Below are 22,723 nucleotides of genomic sequence, written 5' to 3' on the forward strand. Positions count from 1 at the left end.
AGACAATGATGAAGCAAAATGGAAATGGGATGTCACAATAAGGGTCTAGAACTGTAGTGTCGGATACTTATAGCTCGTGGAGGAAGGAGGAAAAGAAACCCATTTGCTTTTCTTTTTTTCGCAAACAGAGCATGTCGCCAAAACTGTTCGCAGCCGGGGCAAACTGCAAACTGCGGTGTAACATGCAAACAAGCATTCAGTCATCTGTGAGGTTTCACTTATTGCTTTAACCAGTTTATTAAATGTTCTTATCTGCATCACATGGTCTGCCTATCCTGTCTGATAGATGCCGTCTCTGGGAGTAGAAATCGTGTTACTCTAAGAGTTCGCAACCAGGCTGCTGTACTAAATTGTCATGGGAAGGATCTTATGGCTCTCAATTGAGCAGGCCTGGGATCTTGGTTAGCGTGTGTCAAGTAAGTGTGTATCATTTGGCACTTACTATAAATCAATCTTCTCACGAAGAAAAGAAACGAGCAGCAGCATTGCTCTTAACATCCTTCGAGGCGACGATGGAGAGGTTGATGATCTCGTTGATCATGTGCTCGCGCTCCGCCTCGATATGCTCCTCGGTGACGCCGCTCTGGTACCAGATGGTCGAGAAGACCTCGAAGCCCTTGCCGTACTTGGCGTCGTTGACATCCTTGACGGCCAGGTGCAGCACGCCGAAGGTGGTGCCGTCCTTGAGGACCTTGGGACCGGCGGCTTGGACGGGGTAGTCGGGCAGCGTGCGCAGGAAGGGGTACTTGGTGTGATCGGGGGCCGTGAAGTTCATAATGTCGAAGTGAGTGGTCACGCCACCCCAGCCCTCAAGGATGTTGGACGTAGGGAGGCCATTGGAGCCGGTCGAAGTCTGCTTGATGTAGTGCTCGGGGTTGACATCGTTGTTGGCGGCATCGGCGGCGGGAGAGGTAGACCAGAGACCGAAGGAAGCGGTAGACAGGCTCGGGATGTAGCAAATGCAGTGCCCGTCGGTTGGGTTCCAGGTGGTTCCGTCAGAGTCGGCAATGGCATCGTGCCAGTACTCGTCGGCATCAGCGATGTCTTTCTTGAAAAGATCGAGAAGTCCGTCAGGTCCGAGATTAGCCTTGGTGGTGTGCAGCTGGGCTAGGGCGGCGGGAAGGTCGGCTGTGGTCTCGGGGACCGTCAGGTTGTCGCCTTTGGCGCCGAGGTGATCCTTGAACAGGTCGATGGCCTCCTTAGCCATGGTAAGCTCGTAGTCGAACTTGGAGGCATCCCAGGTCGGACCCCAGTGGGTGAAGGTGTAGTTGGATACGTACTCGGTGTAATTGGCGGCGACGGTGGCAGCCAAGCCCGAGACGACGGTCAAAAGCAATGTGCTGGCGTACATTGTGACGGAATTTGGATGGTGTAGCTCGTGAAATGTTCACGGTAAGAAGTGGGAGAAAAATGAGCAAGGTTGAGTGGGTGGTGAAGGGTGTTCGGATGCTTTGACTGCAAAAGATTGAGAGCTCGAATGATCACTGAAGATGACTGGTGTGCTATGATGTTGACGTTGTGTGTCAGTTGGTTGGTGGGAAAGGAAAAAAGCAAGTAGTCGGTGATTCATGGCCACTTTATAAGAAATTGAGCTGGATGGAATTGAATTGACTGCAATGTGCAAGTTGAATATAATCGTGCGTTCAGTACGTCCAGCGTATTCAATGTAAGGATTGAATATGTACGTCCGATGTGGTTCTGTAAGCAGGGATACAGACGGCCTAACCAGAACCGGGAAACGACGATGTCACTCTGCAACGTGATTGGTCAGTATCCGCCTCTCACCAGCAGTTTCCGTCGACATGGACTTGGCATCCTGCAAGGTCGCCGTCAAGCCGTTAGAAGTAAAAAACCGTTGGCACGCCGTGCATCAACATCATCCTAGCCGATTCACTTTTCTATTGCCTACTCCTGAGAAAAACCTCCCTCCTCTCAATGTTACTTTCTTTTGTATGTCAATCAACAATTCGGGCATGGCTGGAAAACTGCGCTGCTAGCTGTGATTTGCGAACAAGCATACCGGCAAGGCCCACCCTGCGTCGTACCTGGTCAAATCGCGACGCGGCAATCCCGATTACGTTAACATTCTTGCTGTTCTTGGCGACCGGGGGTCTTGCATGGCATGTACATATTCAAGCCGATGTGAATTTGGGCCATCTACCCACCTATCAGACTGGGATATTGGAAACTCTGGCCGCGAGCTCAGCAGCTTGTTGCTCGGCAGGCGTGGTAGCTATACATCCACAATACCAATCGCTTCAATATCTACCTAACTGAATATGCACTTCAAAGTGCTGACAATTGAACGGCATTAGTCACACGTGGCTTACGGAAACGGAGCCTGGGGTGAATGACAATAAATGGACGGGTGACCCTCCCATTTCTTATCGGACGTACGATCCTTCAGGAAATTCACCCCTGTCTAGCGTCATGATTCCTTCCGCCCCTGGCGCGCGGGCTGGCCCGACTCCGCATCAGTGCCGCCGCACTCCAGACGAACCTCATCAAGAGGTAAGTAAATCTTTCTAAATAAACTTGTGCTCCGAGTTACAGCTCTCTTGCCACCCCTGTTAGGTTATGTCGCATATCTACCATGACCCTATGAAGATGAACCTCATTGTGTCCCTCGGCCCTGTTCAGGTAATGCTGTGGCTTGGCCAGCCTTCGATATGTGCTCATTGGCATCAAGCTCAGAGATTCCGTGCGCATCATAGCTACCCCCATCTCCCACCGATAGCTTGGGTTGGGTCTGTCAGAACCTTGGTTATCCCATATCTCTGTTGTTGTAGGGTGGCCGTGTAGCTCGTGATGATCCGGCCCGGATTGAACACCCTCTCCAGGCTCCGCGGCCTCGTCTTTGACGGGTGCTGCATTGTCGAGTCGTTGGTCCACCGCGTGCATGACCTTGTTGAGTTGTCGCCTAATGATCCAGACGGCCAAGGCGATGACCAAGAGGAAGCCAACAACGCCTGCAACGATCCCCCCAATGTGTTTGGGGGAAATGCCGGTGTCGCTCGGCGAGTTGGGAATAGCTGGAATGGCAACGACAGTCACGAGCGATGTCGTGGCCGGCGCAGCCGATAGGTTGGTGGCGTTTGTAATTATCGTCGTCCCCTCAGCCGACGTTATCGTCACCTTAGTGGACGATGGCTTGCATTCATTGGCAGTACATTTGTAGCCCACGGGACAGCATTGACCGGGCACTAAGGCTTAATTAGATTTTGAATCATTGAGCTAGGCCAAGGTATTGCTCCATTGGGAACCTACTTGCAGCGCGATAGTTGAAATAGCCTGGCGTGCCATAGGCGATATCGAATTGCACCGATCGACAACCGCCAGATACGCACTCGAAGTCAGTTGAACAGCATCCATTTCCGAGAGATGCAGGACATGCTTTTTAGTCGGTGGGGCATCCATGTTGACGTCGTATCAACTTCGTCAGTACGTGGCGCTCTTCCACATAGTGGAACGGTGGGATTAGAGCGTCAACTCCATATAAACAAAGGAGGTATTCCATTTTATGTGTTCCAGATTATTTACCATATATCGACAATGTATCGTTATCCGTGAAGTGTGGAGACATGAATTGGGTTTATGGGGGTTCAGGAGCTCGACGGAAAGCTCAGGCAAAGTGTCAAACAGGAGGAAGGGAAATCACATTGAGCGGGGTCTGGCAAAGGATAGCCGTCTTTGCAGCGATTCTAACACTGCCGTATAGAAAGTGAGTGGCGATGTCACCCTTCCACAGCGATACGGGCAAATAGCATGATGTAAAAATTGTTGTGCGACAGAAAACGCTGCACGTAATATGTTCGAAAGTATGCTGGCTAGTCATGAAAGGGGCTGGATCCGGTGATCAGATAAGCCTGATGGGGGCCATCATCGAGATACTCCAGAACTATAGGGCAAAGCAATTGGAATCTTGTACTGGTCTCTCTAGTGGGGGCGATGTGATGCAATGCATCTTGTCCTCCAATAAGGTCAACGCGAGCTGTCTAAGTAGCATTTCACGGAAATGGCCGGCGGAGATCTTGCCTATCAACATGAGGGGCTTGCACAATCCGGCTGGCCTGCTGGCTATTGAGCCCCCGGGGAAGGCTGGGATCCATGACCTGATAGGACCTGGCAAGCTTTTCTGGGCTTTCTCAGCAGATGGTTCTATTTCATCCCAGCCTTATATGCTGGTTACGGTATTTCAAGTCAATAGGGACGGGTCTCACGACCCTGAATCTGCCGCTTGGCAGAACTGTCGGACAGCAGCTTCAGTACATCCCTCTTTGTATGCGTTCGAAATGTTTCTTTCTTTATATTCAACCCGGCTCAAAGCAGCAGCACCTGAGATGAGCAGCCTTGAAGAATATTTTTCGAAAGGTGAAGTGGCGGTATTGAATGGCATTTGTAAAGACGTTAGAGGATAGCTGGAAGGCCCGTGAGTAGGACTTGGGCCGGTACTCACATGAATCGTACAGGGCGCGTCCATTCATCAGGCGCGAGATCACCTGCTAGTCCATCGCCGCGAATATTCACAGAACAGGATTATAGAGAAGGGGTTCAAGAAACTCTGGATGTCGAGCCTGCTGATCATCGTGATTATTCACTTGCGGATCGATGGGCCAATCTACACCAAAGGGAGCAAACTTCCACAAACATCTACCACGCCTACGCAAAGAGCAAGTTCGGAGAACACAATGGTACAGCTCCCCCAGTAGTCGTGGAAGATTCGCAGCATGATGGCCATAACCTGCATAGTCCACGATGCAATTTACATGTGATTTTATCAGCTTCTCGGATCGCCTTTAGACTATAAGCTGCGAGCTCGTCGAGGTCCCTTGAAAGCCGTGTTTTCTGCTAGCTTACGGGCCATTTTCTACACCTAGTACTTACTAGCAGAGATATTTCACGTCGGTAAGGTCGGGATTATATTCGAGCCTATCATGGCTTGAGAATGATTTGGCGATACTTACTTGGGATACATTCGTCTTCCGGGGTTAGGTAAGTAGCATAAAGGTTGACTGGTTCTCAGCCTAGATGTTTGCTGTAGCCAAATAGCAACAGCAAACCAAGCCGGTGCCGGTAATGATACATTGTTCAGACATCATTGCAAACTAGAATCATAGTGACTTATCACTGAGTGAGAGGCAGATATGTTGGGTAACTGCCTTGATCGTGGCGAAAGGGCAAGCAAGCGTTCTGAAGGATGATATACATTATAATTGTAGTTGTGTCCACTGGGATAACGGTGTTAAGCTTCCCATGACTTATACAACAGATACCGACGGCGACAAGATGGCATTCTGTGTACTTTGAAATACATCTGTGACATACCCCTTCCCATCCCAAGACGAGTTTCATGTGCTCTTGAAGACCTGAAAACCATAAGCATACCAGGTAGTATTAAATTAAAATGGGTTAACACTTTGTATATACGCTTATAGTCTATAAGTGAGCTTGCGGCACCGTAGGTGAACCGAAACTGAATGGCAAGTGTTTCGCAGCATTAAATAGGTCTTCAAGCATTCAATAGCACTTCATACACCCAAAAGGTCTTCATACATTCAACATGGCTTCATACATTCAACGAACCTTCATGCATTCAATGTTTCTCTGCCCTATATAAGGACCAGTTCCTCCACCATTACTTCCATCATCTCATTCTCATCCTCAACATCAACTCGCATCCTGATCAAGATCGTCAACAAACCCAATTTCAGCAATAAACATCTTCTGCAATAACCACTTTCAGCTACCAACAACTTGCGCTGCCAACACCTTGCTCTACAAACATCTTCCGTCCAACACCTTGTGCTTTCATCCAGTTCTCTTTCCCAACCTAGTAAGCTCAAGACCATACTCACACGTCGTCGTGCATTCAGCTAACAGTCCCCATCAATAGCCGCCACAATGTGTCAAGAGGTTAAGGAGGATCAGATCTGCGCCACATGCGGCATATGCTTTGACACAATCCGGATGATTGAGAAATGCAGCGAGGCGACACGCCGCGGCAATGCCGGTCGCTGCAGCCGGCGCATCGTCGCTCATAGAGGCAGCCACTTGCGCGATGAGAGAGTCTCCTGTGAAAGTTGCGTTGCGGCATACCATCAGCAGATGGTCAACAGCAACGACAACTACCAGAACGATTACACCTGGTAGAGATAGGCCGGCGATTCATCAATCTGATCCTCAAGCCAAGGCATGCTACAGATCAAGGGATCGGATGGCTTACTCCGGAGATTGAGACCCTCAGGCTTGCGAAATCGACGACAGAAAATTGAAAAGAAAAAAAAAGGGAATAAAAAGGGTAAAGGGAAAAAAAGAGCATCTTGGAATGCTATCAAGCAATGGATTTGTACCCTCAGGCCAACGGATAAAACGGTTAAATAGCTACATCCATCGCTTCTGGTAGTAGCTTAGCAATGACAACCCGGTTCGCTTGAGCATGACACACTAATGATGGCCCGTTTGATACAACTTGTGATATGGTATGCGCCGCCTTGCTTCCGTGATACTGGTACAAGGCACCACTTGCAGAGGTGGGCTTGACGTGTTATGTCCTCAAAAACCCGAGTTTCGGGTTTAAAAAGGTACCGATGTAAGAAACCCAGGCAGAGAAGTATTTATCCTCATGACTTTTGTCAACTAGGTCATTAGGTTACACATATGATACCTGACGCCAAGGCTGCACTACTAAACAAGAATAATATGTCCAAAGCACCACATTATATGAGGTCGCAGCTAATCGTGGTTGTTCCGGAGCGAAGAGATATTCGAGATGCAACGAGACCCCTGGATAAACACCAGGTTCATCGCGTAGAAGACGCGTTATGGTCTACTGTGCTGAGAAATGGCACAACCACTCAATCAACGGTGACATAATGACATTCAATACCAAGAGGGACGGCATGTCTAGGTAACCGACAGTGCGAAGAATATAGCGGAGTGTCGGAGATAGAGCAGATGAATACACGTTGTAAAGCAGAAGCAGCGAGTTGATGACACTAGAGGATAGGACTAAGGGCACGTAAACCTGGTAGAGTAGCCACTAATTGTCAAAGACATGGAATGAACCAGCTGTGTCAGCTGCTAGTGAGGTTGTATCCCTTACCAGTGTCCTCGTCCAAAGTGTCCAGTAGCTGTTGATGTTTCGCTTCCCAGGTCTCCCAGGTTCCGCGGCACCACAAGCCCTTCTTGAAATCCTCAAGGTCGTAACTCTTCTACCAGACGGGTTCTGTCCCGTATTTATTCCGGCTCCCGTCCGCAATCCGCCAGCACAAGCTCCCGTTTTAACAGGTCCCGATGTCCTCGCCCCAGACACGGCCGTTCTCCTGCTGCAGCAGCCACGTCATCCACCGCTCCATGAAGCTGAAACCCCAGCCCGCGACGTCGGCGGCGCCGAGGCAGCCGGTTTGGTCGGTGTCGTAGCGCGCGAACGTCTTGTCGAATATGTGCGCGTGCAACTCGCCGTCGATGTCGTAGACGCCCGTGTCGCTGCCGTGCTTGGCCTTGTGGATGCTGTCGACGGGGATGCGGAGGCGCGAGTCGGGTACGAGAAGAAGAGCGGGATCAGCAGCGCCCCCGTCGGGAACAGGGCCGAGAACTCGAGCGCTGGGGTCCCTGCGACATGGGCTGTGGGTTGGTCGATGTCGGGCTTGGTATGGACGGAATGGACGTGCTTCGAGGCGCGACTGCTCGACGGCCGGCTTCGCAGTTTCTGCTCAGTTGCCAATCTGCGATCTCGTTCGGATCTGTTGGGGGAGAAGCGACATGTCAATACGGTGTGATACATGGCGGGACATTACCTCCGACACGCGCATAGTAAGAACATCCCAATGCGATGCAATGGTCGCGCTATCAACGCAGCGAGTTTGCGGTTCTGTGCCTGACATCATCAGACCTGCGTGGCTGCCTATTTTTCAGCCCACGGTACTTCTATGCGATGTTTCTTTTGCCGTCGTCGGTCCATTCTAAAACACTAGGAACCCAGAATGAGCCGCCTTCAGAAGTGCTGTCCGAACTGGCGGAGTAGTTGTATCATATAGCAAAGATGTAGATATTAGACGTCAATCAACAGACACAATTCGCCTTTGGTCAGCTCGAAGATTCAAGAAATAAGCTCCAGGTTGAACCGCGAGCAAGCTCAATCTTGCGCTCCACGACATACACCATTATCGTTCATTTATAAAACCTTAATACATTGACAGGCACTGGAGAAGCAAATTTGTTTCCCATCTGGTGAAATTAAAAATTGAATAATTGACAAGCAAGTTGGTTATTCTGTATTCATCCGCCTGTCATAGCTAAGATTCAACAGCAATCATGTGTCAAACAACAACCGTCTCTCTCCTGGAATCCCTTCCAGATGATATTTTGCTACACTTCCAATCGTTCTGTCACTCATTGGTAGACCTTTACGCCTTTATCCGAGCTTCGCCAGATCTGTACAGAGTCTTTCGGACAGCGAAGAGGACTATCCTGTACCGGATTGCCAGGAGAGACGTTGGCCCAGTCATACGAGACTACATCGCCTTGGCTTCGTTGTCACTACATCCCCTCAATGTAGACAACCACGATATCGACGTCGCCAGGTTCCTAGGCCGGTACCGGAGGCTGCTGGCTAACGAGGAGTTGGCAGTGCACACCCATACGGTGTGCAGCGTCGAAATCATCCGGGCTAAGCGCACAGTGCAGTTCTTCGTCGACATGTATGCTCGGAGTCGAATTCCAGTTCTTGGCCTTCAAGTACCGGAGGCAGGGACGCCTTTAACGGCACATGAGTTTCAGCGTCTGTCCCAGGCCTTCGTTCGGTATCAAATCTTTACCATCTTGTTCCCCAGGCATAGTTGGCACGTGAGGCAGATGGGGAATCGCAGCGTATTTGCCGCCCTGTTCAAGCCCTGGGAGATGGAGCAGCTTTCGACGGCCCACGGCTTCCTGTTGTCGGTATCCTTCATTCAGAGACTGGGCGACAATTTTGCCGAGCACGCTGACTTCCGTGGAGGCTGGGAAAAAGAGGCGGACAACTTCGAGGATCTAAACGACTTCCAGCGCGGCATTGAAGCGGTCGATGGTGCCGACAAGGAGGTAACAATCGACTTGCATTTCGGTCCCGATAGTATTCGATATGAATGCTATTGGGCCATGATCAGAAGCAGCCACTTGTACCCTGTTCATCATTCCTTGCCTTTGCACAGACCAGAAAAGATCGCTATGGTACAAACTCAGCACCTGCTAAGAAGCAACGAGGCCGCGAGGCCGGGCCTTTCCGCGGGGCCGTCAGTTGTGTCACCGCCTTTTGGCTGGGTCGATGCCATGGGAGGACTGGATTGTTTGCGTTGGGGAGCTGCTCTGTTACCTTGCAGATGCGACGGCATAGTCGCAAGTGACTGTTCCGACTTGTGGAAAGATTTCAGGAGGTGGAGAAGTCTTGGCTTCTTATTCTGGGACAAGGAGCGTGTTGAACATCTCAAGGGGCATTACAGGTGGTACAAAAGCGACTGGATTACAGAGGCGTGTAGGAACATAATCGTGCACTGAGAGGGAGTATTTGGGGGATACCATTTAAGACAAATCACACCACGTCTGTAGCGAAGCCTATTGACAACGTCCTCGTTTTATTTTCGTAGTCGCTCGGGCGATGTGTTACAACGGTTTCAAAATTGCCCAGTTCGATGGTGATGAAGTGCTACACTAGAAGGAGAGAAGTAACAAGGCAAAGCAGCACTGGTCGTGCTGTAGGTAGGGGAAAGCCGGGTTAACACTCGCGTGCTAAGCTACCCCTGTTGTAAATTGTGACAGGTGATACAGGTGTTACCGTCGATAAGGGGAATCAGAGCGACGCCAAGGTCAGTGACAATGACAATACTGACGATGAAGACGCTACAACAATGTATCCAATGAGATAGTCTATTCCAATTCCGTATTGATTAGGTGACTTCTGTGTGGCGGAATAGATTAGGTCTCTGTACTGGCCTCTCATGCCGCTGGAATGGAATTACCGTGGTGGTCCATGTGAATGAATTAATTACAATCGGCTTAGGTGAATTGAACAATCAAATTTGGTCTTTTTGAATGGAATAACCATAGCTGGTCCATCCATCCAAAAAAACTCAACCAACTGACCACGCAAACATTATTTTCCCTTCATGCTCAACCCAACACAACCGACAAGATGGATCTTACCAACCGCCGCCCGAGCGACATCCCTTCATTGCTTGGAGTCCCTCGAGAGATCCGCAACGAGATCTACAGTTATTTCCTCTTCATCGATGAGGTCTTCGACGCCGTGGAGAAAAACCACGAGTTCTCTGGTCAGGTTGGCATCAATTTCAACAATGTCTACAGATTCCGTGTCAATCGCCAGATTTGGGCGGAGGCTTGGGAGTACCTATTCTCAACCAATATATGGATTCAGGTGGAAGAAGCCGATCCTCGAGTGGACGTAAGCGATCGAGCCTTTGCAGGTAACGCCCGTGTGATTGAGAAGTGGTACTCATACCTACGATTTCCTTCCCGTTGGCTCCCATTGGAGTACCAAACGCGCTTGGCTTCTGAAGTCGCAATGAACTTTCGCCTCTGTGAAACCCAGCAGTACAGAAATACCGGCAGCGCAACCAACAAGTCCAAGCCTTTGGTATTTGCATACCACCCTCTAGCATATGGGGACCTTATGTGGGACCTGTTCTGCGTGAACCAATATGCGGTGTTGTCTACCCAAGTCAACCCTCTCGTTATGGTGTGCCATCGCAGGTTTGAGAAGCTGATCAAGCCTTTGTGGCCTATCCGCGGATTCGAAAAGGTCGAATTCATAGGTGTGGACGATTACTCCGTACTGCGGATGCTCGCGGGCACGATGGAACGCGGATTCCCGACCAAACACGATGAAAATGATGACCTCGAGCTGAAGGGACGATATCATTCTATGGGTCGTATCGCAGAGAGCGAGTGTCGCTACTCGGATGCCATGTGCCAGTACTTGCTTGGGTTCACCAAGCCATGGAATCTCGGACGGTTCGGATTTCGCACCTCTGAGCTGAAAATATTGTACACGGACCTCAACATCAGCTTCAGTCGCTGCGCTCACAAGTACTTGACGCACCTGAAGAAGCGATTTGGCGCCAGTGGAATCTCGGCGTCACACGTACGTTATATCATCTGGATGGGGGTGAAGATGGCGAATGAGGCACTCGGGGTGTTGAAAGATCAGACAGGCCCACATCGGCGTGATGCGCATCTATACCTTGCCTTCCACAGAGTTCACATCGCCGAGCATCATCACGTTATGTTCAGTCGCAGTGGGGCCGTCGACGAGGCGTTGGGCCGTGTCTACTTGACAGCCGGCCGCGGTGTCTACTATGCAACACAAATGGACTCACCAACATTGTCGCGCGATATTATCCGAGCAACCCTGGATGAAGATGACCGAGCCGTTTACAACAAAGTCTGGCACCTCCCCGGGCCCCAGGCATTCGAGATTCTCAAATGAGAATGGACTGGATTCGGATAGAGTAGTCGGTGGCCGCATGGAGTAACTGGCCATCCATAGGATAGCTAGTCATCGAATAGAGTAGTTGGTTGTCGGGCTAAAATACATCCGTTCCGAAAATATGATACGATCCCACGCTCATGGAAGGCCTAAACAAGGAAATAAGTCAGGGCAAGCGGCAATAATTAGTCAATGCCAATGTGGTGATGATAAGCAGTGTCAACCGTAGTTGATTAGATGGAACAGGGCACGGGCGAAAGGGAGGAAGCGTAGTGCAGCGACGATCACATGCCAGATCAGTTCTAGACGGTTCGCACAAACTGACCGGCCCGTTTCCGCTCTCTTGCCAAAGCGATTCGGGAATCGGAGCTTGAGCCAAGACCGGACGACTCAAGCGCCTGGCGCTGAGCGGCGACCGAGTCAGAACACTGAGAAACGTACGATCTGCGCTGGGAACGTACGATGGGGCGCTGCAGCTGCAGGTGCCACACTCAGTCCGCCGCAGAAAGATGCCCACAAGGCTCCGAGGGGCGTTTCCCGTCGACGTCGGCGTTTACGAAGGGGGTGGAGAGAGCCGTTCGCACTATTCCGAGACGGTGCAAAGACGCACTTGGGTCAAACGCAGAGGCTCCATTCTGCAGCAGAATCTGACTTCGACGCGGCGTTGCCATGACCGCTGGGCCTAGCGAATGATTTGCATTCCTGTAGACCTGTTCTCGAAACCCAATATGCTACAGAAGGGCGAAGTCAGATTGCACAAGAGAGGAAAACCGTACACGCATTCGCATTAGACCCAAGCCTAGAAGGACATAACATCAGCTAGCGCCCTGAGGCTGAAGTCAAAAAACGAAGAGGCTCGTAGAAGCTCGGATAGGTTTGAACGAACGCCTAGCGAGCTGCTTCTAAGCGCCCGTGAAGTGCGGCAGGCATACCCCGGACAGGGACGTCAGTAGTGTGGCGAAATGGGCCGGTCCTGGGTCACGAATCAGTTATTATCTCACCGGTGCCCCACGCCGGCGCCGTGTCCCGAGTCCCCCTTGGCTAGCGAATTCGATTTCGCGATGCTGCTAGGTCTAATCCCATGTTTTCGATCGATTTTATCTCCGAACCATGTGGGATACCGATCATCCAGGGGTGGGACTGGAGCCGCTGCAGATCACTGTCGTGGCGAGCTCTGTGATTATCCGACCTTTCTACATACGACCCGATCGAAGATCTGCAAGAAGAACACGAGGAAGAATAATTGAAATCAAAAGAAGGCCCGAGCTCGGTGTAAAACATCTTCTGTCTTGATACACTAAGGCACAAGCCTCCTCTGTCATATTTCTGTATCGACAGACACTGAGTTTCTTTTGTTGGGAAGTAATACTAAACGGGGGTTTAAAACACTGCATCAGGACGGATCCCACAGCAGCCCAACCACCGCATTCCCCTCGTACTCATGCGGGCTGAATCAGAGCCGCAAATTGTTGGCGACTAAAGCCCAGGCGTTGTTATGAGTCGGTGGGCGGGTGGTGCCAAGATGGTTCCAACATGGTGCCACTTCCGGCCTTCCCAACATCGGGACACGCGGATTCGCCATGTTGGGTTTTCGGCTTGGCAAAAGAGTACGCCAGCCGTTATATCTTGTTGGCCTCCCATCGTGTATTTCACACTTTATAAGGTTGAAGGTTGAGCATCTCTGTGCGGTATTACCTTATCCAGCCTGGTCAAAGAAAACACCCTCCTCAAGACACATACCAGCCTAGCCCTCCTATCTCCTGTGCACCCAGAGCAAGACCACCCTATACCCCTTTATCTTTTATGTCCCTTGACCTTTTTCTGCTGTTCCGGTCTCAGCAAAAGGCGTCGTCGCTACCCTCCCACGTGTGCCTGTCTTCGGCGTGACCACGGCCAACGTTGGTAAACATGGCGATTTTGTCGGTACTGAAGCGGGATGAGAAGGATAGACCAGTGGTGCGCACGAACACGGCGAGCACGAACAGCGGCGATGTCGAGGCCGGCGCCCAGCAGCCGGAAGTTCTCGCGGAATGGAGTCCGACGCGGCACGAGTGGCTCATCATGCTCACGCTCTCCGTCATCTCCCTGATGGTAGCACTGGACGCCTGCATCATCGTCACCTCTCTCAGTGTAAGTCGGCAAGCCAAACACAAGACGGATATGATATACTGACATTGTATGTGTGACCTCTCAGGCCATGGTGACCGACCTCGGCGGCAATACGACCCAGGGCTTCTGGATCGGGACGTCGTATCTGCTGGTTAACGCGGTGACGATGCCTTTCATCGCGTCGCTGAGCGACATCTTCGGGCGGCCGATCTGTCTCACCGCAGCCCTGGTCTTCTTCACGGCCGGCACTCTGGTCTGCAGCCTTGCGCACAATGTCGGTGTCATGCTGGTTGGACGGTCCATCCAAGGCATTGGAGGCGGCGGTATCGTCGTGCTGAGCTTGGTCCTTTTCACGGACCTGGTCCCGCTGCGATGGCGTCCTAAGTACTATGGTACCGTGTTGGGTGCCTGGTCTCTGGGCACCTGTTTGGGACCCATATGCGGCGGGCTCATCGCCGAACACACCACGTGGCGCTGGGTCTTTTACATCATGTTCCCCTTCTGTGCGTTCGGCCTCATCGCAGTGCCCACTTTGTTAACACTTGCGCCTCGTACGGCGACAATGGCCGAGAAGCTCGCCCGTGTCGATTGGATCGGATCCGCTCTCTTCACCGGCTCGGCCACTTCCTTCCTCGTTTCTATCTCTTGGGGCGGCAGTCAGCATCCTTGGGATTCGGTCGCCACATTGGTACCGCTTTGTGTTGGTTTGGCCGGGCTTGTCGGCACATACGTGTGGGAGGCATACTTTGCCAAAGAGCCGTTCCTGCGTCGCAGTCTCTTCTGGCAGTCGAGTTCTATCGCGACATACTTTTGTGGGGCCATTCAGGGGCTGGTTGTAAGTGGCCACCCCAACCTTGTGATGTGTATCTAGCAAATGGAGTTGATATACTAATATGACCACTTTAACAGATCTACGGTCAGCTGTACTACGGCCCCTTATACTTCCTCTCGGTAAAGGGGTACAGCCCCACCCACGCCGGCCTCGCCCTGTTCCCTGTCATGTTCACCCTGGTTCCGGGCTCCATCGTCACCGGGGCCCTGGTCACGCGGTTCAACAACTACCAGTACGCCATCTGGATCGGCTGGGTCCTGTGCGCCGTGGGCTCGGGTCTCACGGTGCTGTGGGACCTCGACACGCCGGTGTGGCAGTGGGTCATCACGCTGATCATCGTCGGCCTGGGCCACGGCGCCATCCTCAACGCGCAGAACTTCGCGACCCAGGCCATGTGCCAGCCCGGCGAGGAGGGCGCGGCGGCGGGCATGTACGGCTTCGTGCGGCAGTTCGGCACGGCCGTGGGCGTGGGGATCGGCGGCTCCGCGTTCCAGAACGTCATGGCGCGCAAGCTGGAGTGGGAGGGTCTCCCCTCGGCGCTCGCCGACAACGCCGAGGCCTTTGTCGAGACGCTGCGCACCATGCCCGACGGCCTCGCCGAAAAGACGCGCATCCTCGGCGCCTACGTCTACGGCTTCCACGGCGTGCTGGGCGTCTACGTCGCCGCCGCCGGCGTCGCCTTCTTCGTCAGCCTTTTGGTCAGGCACCGCGACATGAACAAGGCCATCGACACGGAGCACCGCTTGCACCAGAACCGCGCGTCGCGGCTCCTGGCGGGCGGTGCTAATCATGACAGCGACATGACGGCTGCGGGGGGCCACGCTGATCATCCGGCGCGGAAGGAGTCGGCGACTACGACGTCGGGGACCCGGACCGGCACGACTACGGCGGCAGGCTCGCAAACTTCGATAGCAGAAGGGATCGAAAGGCCGGACTCAACTACCTAGAGTCTAGGTATTGTAAAGTGATGAGAGCTCATCCATTGTCTTGAGTTTGGCTGGTAGAAGGCTACTTTGTTGCATTTCGGAATGGAGGCGAGCAATCTCGAGGTAATATTTAGCATTTCCATGGGAGTTTGGAGAAAACGTATGCGGCGGAAACATGTGTGGAATATGTTATTATAGACTAAAAATGGTGAATGCTATGATGGATCAATGCCTAGTTAAATTGAACTTGACCGCATCTGAAGAGAAGGCCACTGATGTTTGACAATCTGATCTACCCTTGCCGTCTCTTCATTAAAAGCTGTGAAATAACGCAAATCTCTCGGAATATCCGGTGTGCAAGTCCGCATCATGTCTCCTACTGGCCAGTCGCGACCAGTTCTTGTCCCATTCAACGCATTCTTAGGCCGCTATACAGTCACACTCAACGTCCCGACACCTTGCCGGATCGTAACTGCACATAACGCTGCCATTGAATTCACAGTGGCAATATGCTGCATTGGAACACATTCGTCAGCCAGCTCCTGGAATCTTCCATGTAGGAGACTTACTGTTGCAGATGTCCTGACCGCATTTCTTGAGCCATCGGGTAGGCTCAGGGGGTGGTACTAGTGAGGCCGTCGTGGAAGCGGTAGTCGAGGTGAAAGAGGTGAAGGTGGTGAAGGTTGAGATTGAACTTGTTGAGCTGGTCGTTTGAGCTAATGCAGGGGTGAAGTTGACCACGGCCACTAGACCAGCGTTGATCAGGAGGTTGGTGATCTAGACCAAATGTTAGATAGGCGAATTGGAAAGCATATGCATTTGGGCATTAGTGAAATGTTGAAGTAAGGTGCCGGGCTGTTTACGCCACCTACTCACCTTCATATTCGCGACTGACGAGTGAAAGCTGGAGTTGGAGTGGGAGAGTTAGTAGCGAGAGAGTTCCATCTTGTCGATTTCTTATCTGCTCGCATTTATATCACGTACGGCCCTCCAGTTGGTATCAGAAGTCATGATTGCTATCTGCACGTAACCATTCGACGAAGGACATGGTGGGGTTCTTGGAACGGCATTTCCAGACCGGGCCAGCCTTACATGTCCGGATACGCCTTGAGCAATCAAAAGATAGATTGCAATACATAGCCGAGTTATTTAGTGTATGCAAGGGCCCATGGTGTGCGTCCGGTAGATTGGGCTTCGGCAAGCGACTTGAACGTATATTAGTACCGATTTCGAGACATCTTCGACGAAGCTTGCCTCCCGTCGTCCCACGGCGTGCACTTTCTCTTGGCATCGGGGTAAGCATGCGATGGTCGGGCTGCGTCAGATATAGCCGGGTCCTTTAGATTAATATGTGTTTCCTGCTACGACAGGGATCGGCATCAGTATTCAGCCGGAGGGTCGCAGCCGGTGTGGGCCCCTGTCCATCCATTGCGACACCATATTGACTATCTAGGCGATCAACTCGGTATAAGGGTATACTGGAATTTCTTTTTCCCTACAGTATGTAGGCTAAGCCAGCGTCACACTGATCGTAGGATGTACTGGATCAAATTAGATGCTCCTCAGCATCGCTCACCATCGTTTACCATAGGCATCAATACAAACATGACACAGTCAAGCACTAACCGGGTGTAAGATGGTTCTATCCAGGCTAGCAAAAGGGTGTTTCGGTCTAGGATTGCTCTGGCTGCGAGACGCCATCTTATCTGAGGGATTCTACTTTTCAGGGTATCCCATACATCGATGTTGGCGCCCCCGAGCTACCGAACATTGGAAGTCAGGGCCGGTGTATCTTACGAGTGGAATCTTTGGAGATTATGTACTTCGATCATGTAATACGAACTATGCGCTTCTTCCGCTATAATAAAAAATAATCCTGGTTTTTAAACGCTTGATCCTAGCAATTAGTCTAACCGAATCAATATCTCCTCCCGGTTGGATTTCATGAACTCCCCATCCATGACTCCATGGAGGTACACCTCGCCCATTAGTCGATAGTCCTCATCATCCACGCGTCTCACAGCAAAAGGGACAGAAGAGCCATACGGTATGACAATGACGTCATCGCACGCCAGGTTGGATGATGCCAGACCGAGATACCTGATCTCGGTCATAAACGGTCGCCATCCTACCATGCGATCAACAGCGGCCAGGTAGTCGATGGAGTCTGAAATCCTTTGCGGGTTGGTGAGTGATGAGCTTGCGGCGGAGGGGTAAGTGGAAGGTGGACGAATTGTTTCATCGGAATCCTCGCTCCCTGTCTGGGAGAGTTCCTCCAAAGCGCCCTCGTACAGGGACACGATAGCCTCGCCAGCTCCAGAGGCTGCATCAACCTGCAAGTCGGCAACGGGGATCCTGGCCAAGGTCTCCAGGGTCATCTCCCCTTTGTATGGTGACGTCTTAAGCCCGAGTGACTTGCTCCAGAGGAGTTTAATATTTTTCAGGAAAGATCGTTGTTGGTCTTGCTTGCTGTTACCCTTCAACAGGAATAACCTCAAAATCTTCACTTTATCGACGAAGCCAGCCCTTAACACCAGTTGGCCCAAGGGGTTTACTTCGGCTTTGTAAAAACGTTCATCCGCCGGGCCGCAGGCAGCAAAAGGCTTATTGTGCGGCAAATGCAGGGGCGATCGTCTTGCTTTCTTCCAGTGAATGACCCATGACGGGATGCTGGAAGGGCTGTTGCATAATCGCAAGGGGTCTGCTCTTCGCTTGAGCAGTACCGCGCTCACGTCTAGGCACAAGCCCTTATAGTCCCTCTCATAGTCCAAGGCCAGTCCGAGGTCCTCAAGATCGGTGGCCAAACCCATGAGACCGCGGATAGCATCACGGGGATCGTCGTCCTCGCCCATCCATAGTGCGCTATTGGTGTCGACAGGATGAACTAGGTGGCGCTGCAGCACCGTCCAAAGCGGGCGCTTTGCTGGCCTCAGTGCGCTCATATTGTTTCTGTATCTGTTTCGCTCTACCAAGATCTTTACGGCTGGCAAACGAGAGAATGAGGACGGTGCCATGCCTTCTAGTCCGTCTCCTGCGCTCGGGGCTGTGTTGGCTTCGCCGGATGCCAGCCACTTCGATATTGTTGAGTCGTTGGTAAGTCTGTCCAATGAGATAGCCGCTTTGAAGAAACGGCTTGAGTCCATCTCATGTTGGCCACAAGCAACACCGCATTTGGCAGAATACGCAAGCTCTTGTAATGACCAGGAGCGTGACCAATACCGCCTTTTCAGGAGTGAGGTGAAAGATGTCTTGAGCTGGGGCAAAAGTTTGCTAAGGGCCATCTTCGGTGTTGATGACAACGTGTTGTCCCAACTCCCGGTCGGAAGGTGGACAGTCTGCTGCTGGGATTCGACGTAGATACGCGACAAGGCCTCCATTGCAGCATCGCTCCCATGGTCGGCTGCACCAAGCCAAACGAGCGTCCTCTTCGATGCTGTGAATATGTCTGGCAGCAGGGACATTTGGGCGGATGTCTCCTCGAGGTTGGCGGTGTTGACGCATAGTGCATCAATCCAAATGGTCACGTTCTTGTCTTTGTGCTGCACGTGTTGCAAGGCCAGTACTATCTCGTTCGAGACGGGCACCTTAACACCGTTGATGTAAACGACTCTGTAATCCCCTTGAGTGCTGCAAGCGTGAGAAACGGTATAGAAAGACGGTGACTTGTTCAAGTTTGTATGTTTCAGGATGCAATGCAGGCCGGGGACGGTAGCGGTGGCGTCGGGCGGTTTGATGGTGAGAAGTCGGAAGTCGCGATCAAAGCTCAGCTGACCCTGTTGGTACACACGTGACCTCCATTCTTGGAATCCAGAAGGCAGAGCCATTGTGATAAGTCGATGTAAGTATGATGAAGATGAAGAATGGAGATGTATCAGCAACCAGGCACAAAGCGAATGCGATGCAGGACTTCGTTTGGGAGCCAGAAAGTCGACAACGACCTCAACTTGGCGTGTCGATCCCAGCTTCCGTCCATGTTATGCAATTGCATCGAATCCCTTACAGCAGTGGCGACGGAAAAGTGAAATGGCCTTGCCTTAGTTGGAGTAATGGAATGTCTCGATGTTAGAGACCTCATCGCGACAGCGACAGCGATTGAGCGTCCCAAGGGCGCATAAGTCTTGGCAACTGCTGCCTACGGAGTGTGCCTAAACAGTGGCCCAGGGTGCCTAATTAGTGGCTCCGGTCCGACACTTAGCGATGTGTGCTAAGGTAGTTGGCGTCTTCGCTAATGAAACATTTCATTCATTCATAAATAACAACAAATCCCCCGACGATTCCTTCTTCTCAAACCACCCATTTCATTCAGGCCGACTCTCAATTGGTCTCTCCCTCTATCTCCTCACGATTATTTCGCTCCTGCAATGAGTGGCACGAGGAGAAGCGCCCGTCTGCAGGGCCTTGATTCAGTTCAACCCCCGGCTAATGCATCAACATCAACCAAGCAAACTACCAAAGCCCCAGCCAAGGCCTCAGCCGCGACCTCAACCACTGCACCACCCAAAAAGAAAGCCACTACATCGCGCCCTGCAGTCAAGAAGCCCACCAAAGCTGCATCCATCATCCCAGCTGTTTCCTCTTCAGCTGTTGGTCCCCTGCTGTCTCTACCGCCCGAGCTCCTGAATATGGTGCTGGCAAACATCAAGGGCGACAGACCAAGTCTGAGTGCACTGGCACGCGCGAGCAAGGCGCTTTACTCTACCATAACGCCCTACTTATACGCGCGCGTCTCTGTGCACGCCACGTACCACGCCCATATCGCCAAGCTGATCCGTGCTCTGGAGCCCCTGCTGACGGTCGCCCAAAAGAGACAGCTCAAGACGGAGGGCAGATACAAGGGTCAGCAGGAGCGCTACTCCACGAAGGTCGACCAGAACCTCAAGCCCATCTGCACCAACTACGTGCGACAGCTCGTTGTCGGGAACTCGGATCCTGGCCGAAAGCACAAGTACATCGTGGACCGCTACGTCGAAGAGACGTTCAAAAACTTGGACAACCTTGACGTGGTCGAAACGCAGGTCATGACGGCGTCCATCGCCAAGAGCCTCGCGGCATGCAAGAAGCTCCAAGCCCTAGCCATCCTGGGCCATGGCCTCGAAGTGTGCGCGGGAAAAGACGAAGACGCGCTGAAGCCTTTGGAAAAGATAAAGGGCCTCAGGCACTTGTGCCTTCACACGCTTGGGTGGAGTCACAATAGCCCCAAAAACGTTGCTGCTCATGCCCTGTTGCGCAATTCCGCCTCAACACTGCGGACTCTGTCCCTCAGCACAGGCTATCCTGGAACAATGTTTTTGTAGGCGATAGGTGGGAAAAGCTGGAAGCTATTCCTCGCCTAACTGAGCTGCGATCTCTTGAAATCTGCAGCATCGATGTCGGCTCGGATGACAAAAATCTTGATGCCATATTGACATCCATCGATTTTGTCCGGCTGCACCACCTCGCAATCCGCAGGCTTTATACGGGGCGCGATGACCGAGTTCACGCTGCTCGCCTCTTTGAGCGTCTTGCTGTGCGGTTTGCCGAAGCATCCCAGACTAAATCAAACCCCAATGTTCGTTCCCTCGATATGAACATGAGCGAGGACTCAGAAGCCAGATGCCGATTCCTTGCTTCCTTCGATACCTTGACGGAGCTGACTCTGTTCGACCACGCTCGATATCCAGAGGGTGGTCAAAATCCCGGCCTCTCGAGCGCCCTGCTTGAAGCAATTCTGAAGCACAAAACGCTGAGGACACTCAAGCTTACTCACTCCGGCATAGCGAGTCGTGAACGAATTCCACAGGTTCTGACCCCACAAGTTCGAGCCCTTATCAATGGCCTGCCCGAGCTGTGCGAGCTCAATATTGTCGTCGATGACCATGATATTGTAAGTATATACCCCTAGGGTAAGCTGAATCCAAGGTCGAGGTTTGGGCTGACATTATGGTCTTCTTTTCCCAGGTCAACGTGGCACGGGAACTGGCGGCAGCACGGAATCTCACGTCTCTCACATTTGGGTGGGATGGAGGGAATCATGCGAGCTTGGAAGTTGCCGAGCGCCTTATCCGCGCCCATTTGGACTCGAAAGACATCGATCAAGGCAAGAAGGGCGGCGACTTTGTCTGGGAGGACCACTACAACCTCAAACGATTTGCTGGGGCTACTGTATGGGAGATTACGTCTAAGCCACCCCGGGCCGCCCGGAAGACCAGCAAGCAGTCTACACCCGCGAGTTCTCCAGCTTACGTGAGAGGGATAGCCCACGATCTGGCGGGGGTCTGGCTAAAGCCGCAGCCATTCAGATATACTAGGGATGACTTGTATGGCCCCAGCTCGGAATGGGTCGACTTGGTGGAAAAGGACCTGGTTTGATCTCAGGTTTCGAAGCTGTACGACTACAAACACACAGCGCGAGGGGTTTGGGTATCTTAACTTCGACGTTTTGTGTAATGAATAAATACACGCCACAACAACGGAGACATATGATTTGATGACATCACAGTGTCTTAATAAACTTTCAGGGGTGCGGGTAGTGAGAAGGGATGGTCAGTTCACCTCTTCTTATACGGCTGAAACTACTCTGTGGGGTATCTGATTCAGCCTGTCTCAGTCTCCGAAACGCTGCTGAGTCTTTACTCCCTTTGGCACAGTCTTGAGGTCTCTAACACGTCCCTCACGCATAGCCTTATGACGCTTGCGTTCGCCGCCATCGGCGAAAAGAAGCTTCTGTGTGTACCGTCGGTCGATGCGACAAGCACCAGGTGCGAGTGGCTGCAGAACACCATGGTCCTGGAAGCCAAAGGACTAAGCGACCAAGGCAAGGATTTCTACGTCTCCCTCGACATTCTTAACGTGGCTCGGAACACCATGGGACCGGCCGACGTCGCTGCGCTAGACCGCCATATCGGTGGTCCCAACCGGAACGATGAGGGGTCGGCGCAGCTGCGCACGCGGAATATACAGGCGCGATACCCGTTGAACATCGTCCGGACCACGGACCATCAGGATGAGCGACGGTTGGGTGCACTCATCAAGCACTACACGGGCCTCTCGATCGAGGTGCACTCGACGGGGCCGGAGAGATTTGATAGTCCGCCTGATAGCGGCTGAAACATGGCAGTTGGCGGAAAAGATCTAGGTGTGGTAGCATTGGCTTTGGAAGTCGACGTTCGCTACACGAGCAAAACCGAGCGACTTTGGAAGAGATACGGGAGACTACTATGGTTGCCCATCATAAAACGGTATTTCATGGAGACGTTGGGACTAAGTCCGTTGAAGATTCGATAAGGACACCTCCCGAGAGGAGCGTTCCAACGAGAGTATTCAACTGCGCACGAAGGCTCTATCCGACAGGCCATCGAAAACGGCACATTCGAACTCCCAAAGGAGGACATGAGGTAC

The 22,723-nt window shown here is 52.1% G+C and overlaps 11 protein-coding genes across 11 annotated transcripts; 6 read left to right on the forward strand and 5 right to left on the reverse strand.

Annotated features, from left to right (window-relative positions):
- Positions 1-457: 457 nt before the first annotated feature.
- Positions 458-1,351, reverse strand: PG998_006742 (uncharacterized protein; the record flags this gene model as incomplete). The annotated part of the gene is made up of 1 exon (XM_066873558.1): positions 458-1,351. One exon carries the CDS (start codon positions 1,349-1,351, stop codon positions 458-460), a length of 894 nt encoding a protein of 297 aa, XP_066729503.1.
- Positions 1,352-2,547: 1,196 nt separating this feature from the next.
- On the reverse strand, positions 2,548-3,417 carry PG998_006743 (uncharacterized protein; the record flags this gene model as incomplete). Its single annotated transcript, XM_066873559.1, has 3 exons — positions 2,548-3,203; positions 3,268-3,291; positions 3,348-3,417. The coding sequence occupies 3 exons, from the start codon at positions 3,415-3,417 to the stop codon at positions 2,548-2,550; spliced, it is 750 nt and encodes a 249-aa protein (XP_066729504.1).
- Positions 3,418-5,901: 2,484 nt separating this feature from the next.
- Positions 5,902-6,150, forward strand: PG998_006744 (uncharacterized protein; the record flags this gene model as incomplete). The annotated part of the gene is made up of 1 exon (XM_066873560.1): positions 5,902-6,150. One exon carries the CDS (start codon positions 5,902-5,904, stop codon positions 6,148-6,150), a length of 249 nt encoding a protein of 82 aa, XP_066729505.1.
- Positions 6,151-7,280: 1,130 nt separating this feature from the next.
- PG998_006745 (uncharacterized protein) lies at positions 7,281-7,783 on the reverse strand (the record flags this gene model as incomplete). Its single annotated transcript, XM_066873561.1, has 2 exons — positions 7,281-7,509; positions 7,545-7,783. 2 exons carry the CDS (start codon positions 7,781-7,783, stop codon positions 7,281-7,283), a joined length of 468 nt encoding a protein of 155 aa, XP_066729506.1.
- Positions 7,784-8,313: 530 nt separating this feature from the next.
- PG998_006746 (uncharacterized protein) lies at positions 8,314-9,531 on the forward strand (the record flags this gene model as incomplete). Its single annotated transcript, XM_066873562.1, has 1 exon — positions 8,314-9,531. One exon carries the CDS (start codon positions 8,314-8,316, stop codon positions 9,529-9,531), a length of 1,218 nt encoding a protein of 405 aa, XP_066729507.1.
- A 634-nt stretch (positions 9,532-10,165) lies between these two features.
- PG998_006747 (uncharacterized protein) lies at positions 10,166-11,479 on the forward strand (the record flags this gene model as incomplete). The annotated part of the gene is made up of 1 exon (XM_066873563.1): positions 10,166-11,479. One exon carries the CDS (start codon positions 10,166-10,168, stop codon positions 11,477-11,479), a length of 1,314 nt encoding a protein of 437 aa, XP_066729508.1.
- A 1,908-nt stretch (positions 11,480-13,387) lies between these two features.
- Positions 13,388-15,367, forward strand: PG998_006748 (major facilitator superfamily transporter; the record flags this gene model as incomplete). Its single annotated transcript, XM_066873564.1, has 3 exons — positions 13,388-13,609; positions 13,674-14,423; positions 14,498-15,367. The coding sequence occupies 3 exons, from the start codon at positions 13,388-13,390 to the stop codon at positions 15,365-15,367; spliced, it is 1,842 nt and encodes a 613-aa protein (XP_066729509.1).
- Positions 15,368-15,877: 510 nt separating this feature from the next.
- PG998_006749 (uncharacterized protein) lies at positions 15,878-16,357 on the reverse strand (the record flags this gene model as incomplete). The annotated part of the gene is made up of 2 exons (XM_066873565.1): positions 15,878-16,123; positions 16,331-16,357. The coding sequence occupies 2 exons, from the start codon at positions 16,355-16,357 to the stop codon at positions 15,878-15,880; spliced, it is 273 nt and encodes a 90-aa protein (XP_066729510.1).
- An 893-nt stretch (positions 16,358-17,250) lies between these two features.
- Positions 17,251-19,170, reverse strand: PG998_006750 (heterokaryon incompatibility protein 6- OR allele; the record flags this gene model as incomplete). The annotated part of the gene is made up of 1 exon (XM_066873566.1): positions 17,251-19,170. One exon carries the CDS (start codon positions 19,168-19,170, stop codon positions 17,251-17,253), a length of 1,920 nt encoding a protein of 639 aa, XP_066729511.1.
- Positions 19,171-19,707: 537 nt separating this feature from the next.
- PG998_006751 (uncharacterized protein) lies at positions 19,708-21,694 on the forward strand (the record flags this gene model as incomplete). The annotated part of the gene is given in 3 exon segments (XM_066873567.1): positions 19,708-20,636; positions 20,648-21,209; positions 21,284-21,694. The coding sequence occupies 3 exon segments, from the start codon at positions 19,708-19,710 to the stop codon at positions 21,692-21,694; spliced, it is 1,902 nt and encodes a 633-aa protein (XP_066729512.1).
- Positions 21,695-22,009: 315 nt separating this feature from the next.
- On the forward strand, positions 22,010-22,432 carry PG998_006752 (uncharacterized protein; the record flags this gene model as incomplete). The annotated part of the gene is made up of 1 exon (XM_066873568.1): positions 22,010-22,432. One exon carries the CDS (start codon positions 22,010-22,012, stop codon positions 22,430-22,432), a length of 423 nt encoding a protein of 140 aa, XP_066729513.1.
- Positions 22,433-22,723: the final 291 nt, after the last annotated feature.

Source organism: Apiospora kogelbergensis, assembly GCF_038363985.1.
Source record: "Apiospora kogelbergensis strain CBS 113332 chromosome Unknown utg000005l_segment0_segment0, whole genome shotgun sequence".
NCBI lineage: Eukaryota > Fungi > Ascomycota > Sordariomycetes > Amphisphaeriales > Apiosporaceae > Apiospora > Apiospora kogelbergensis.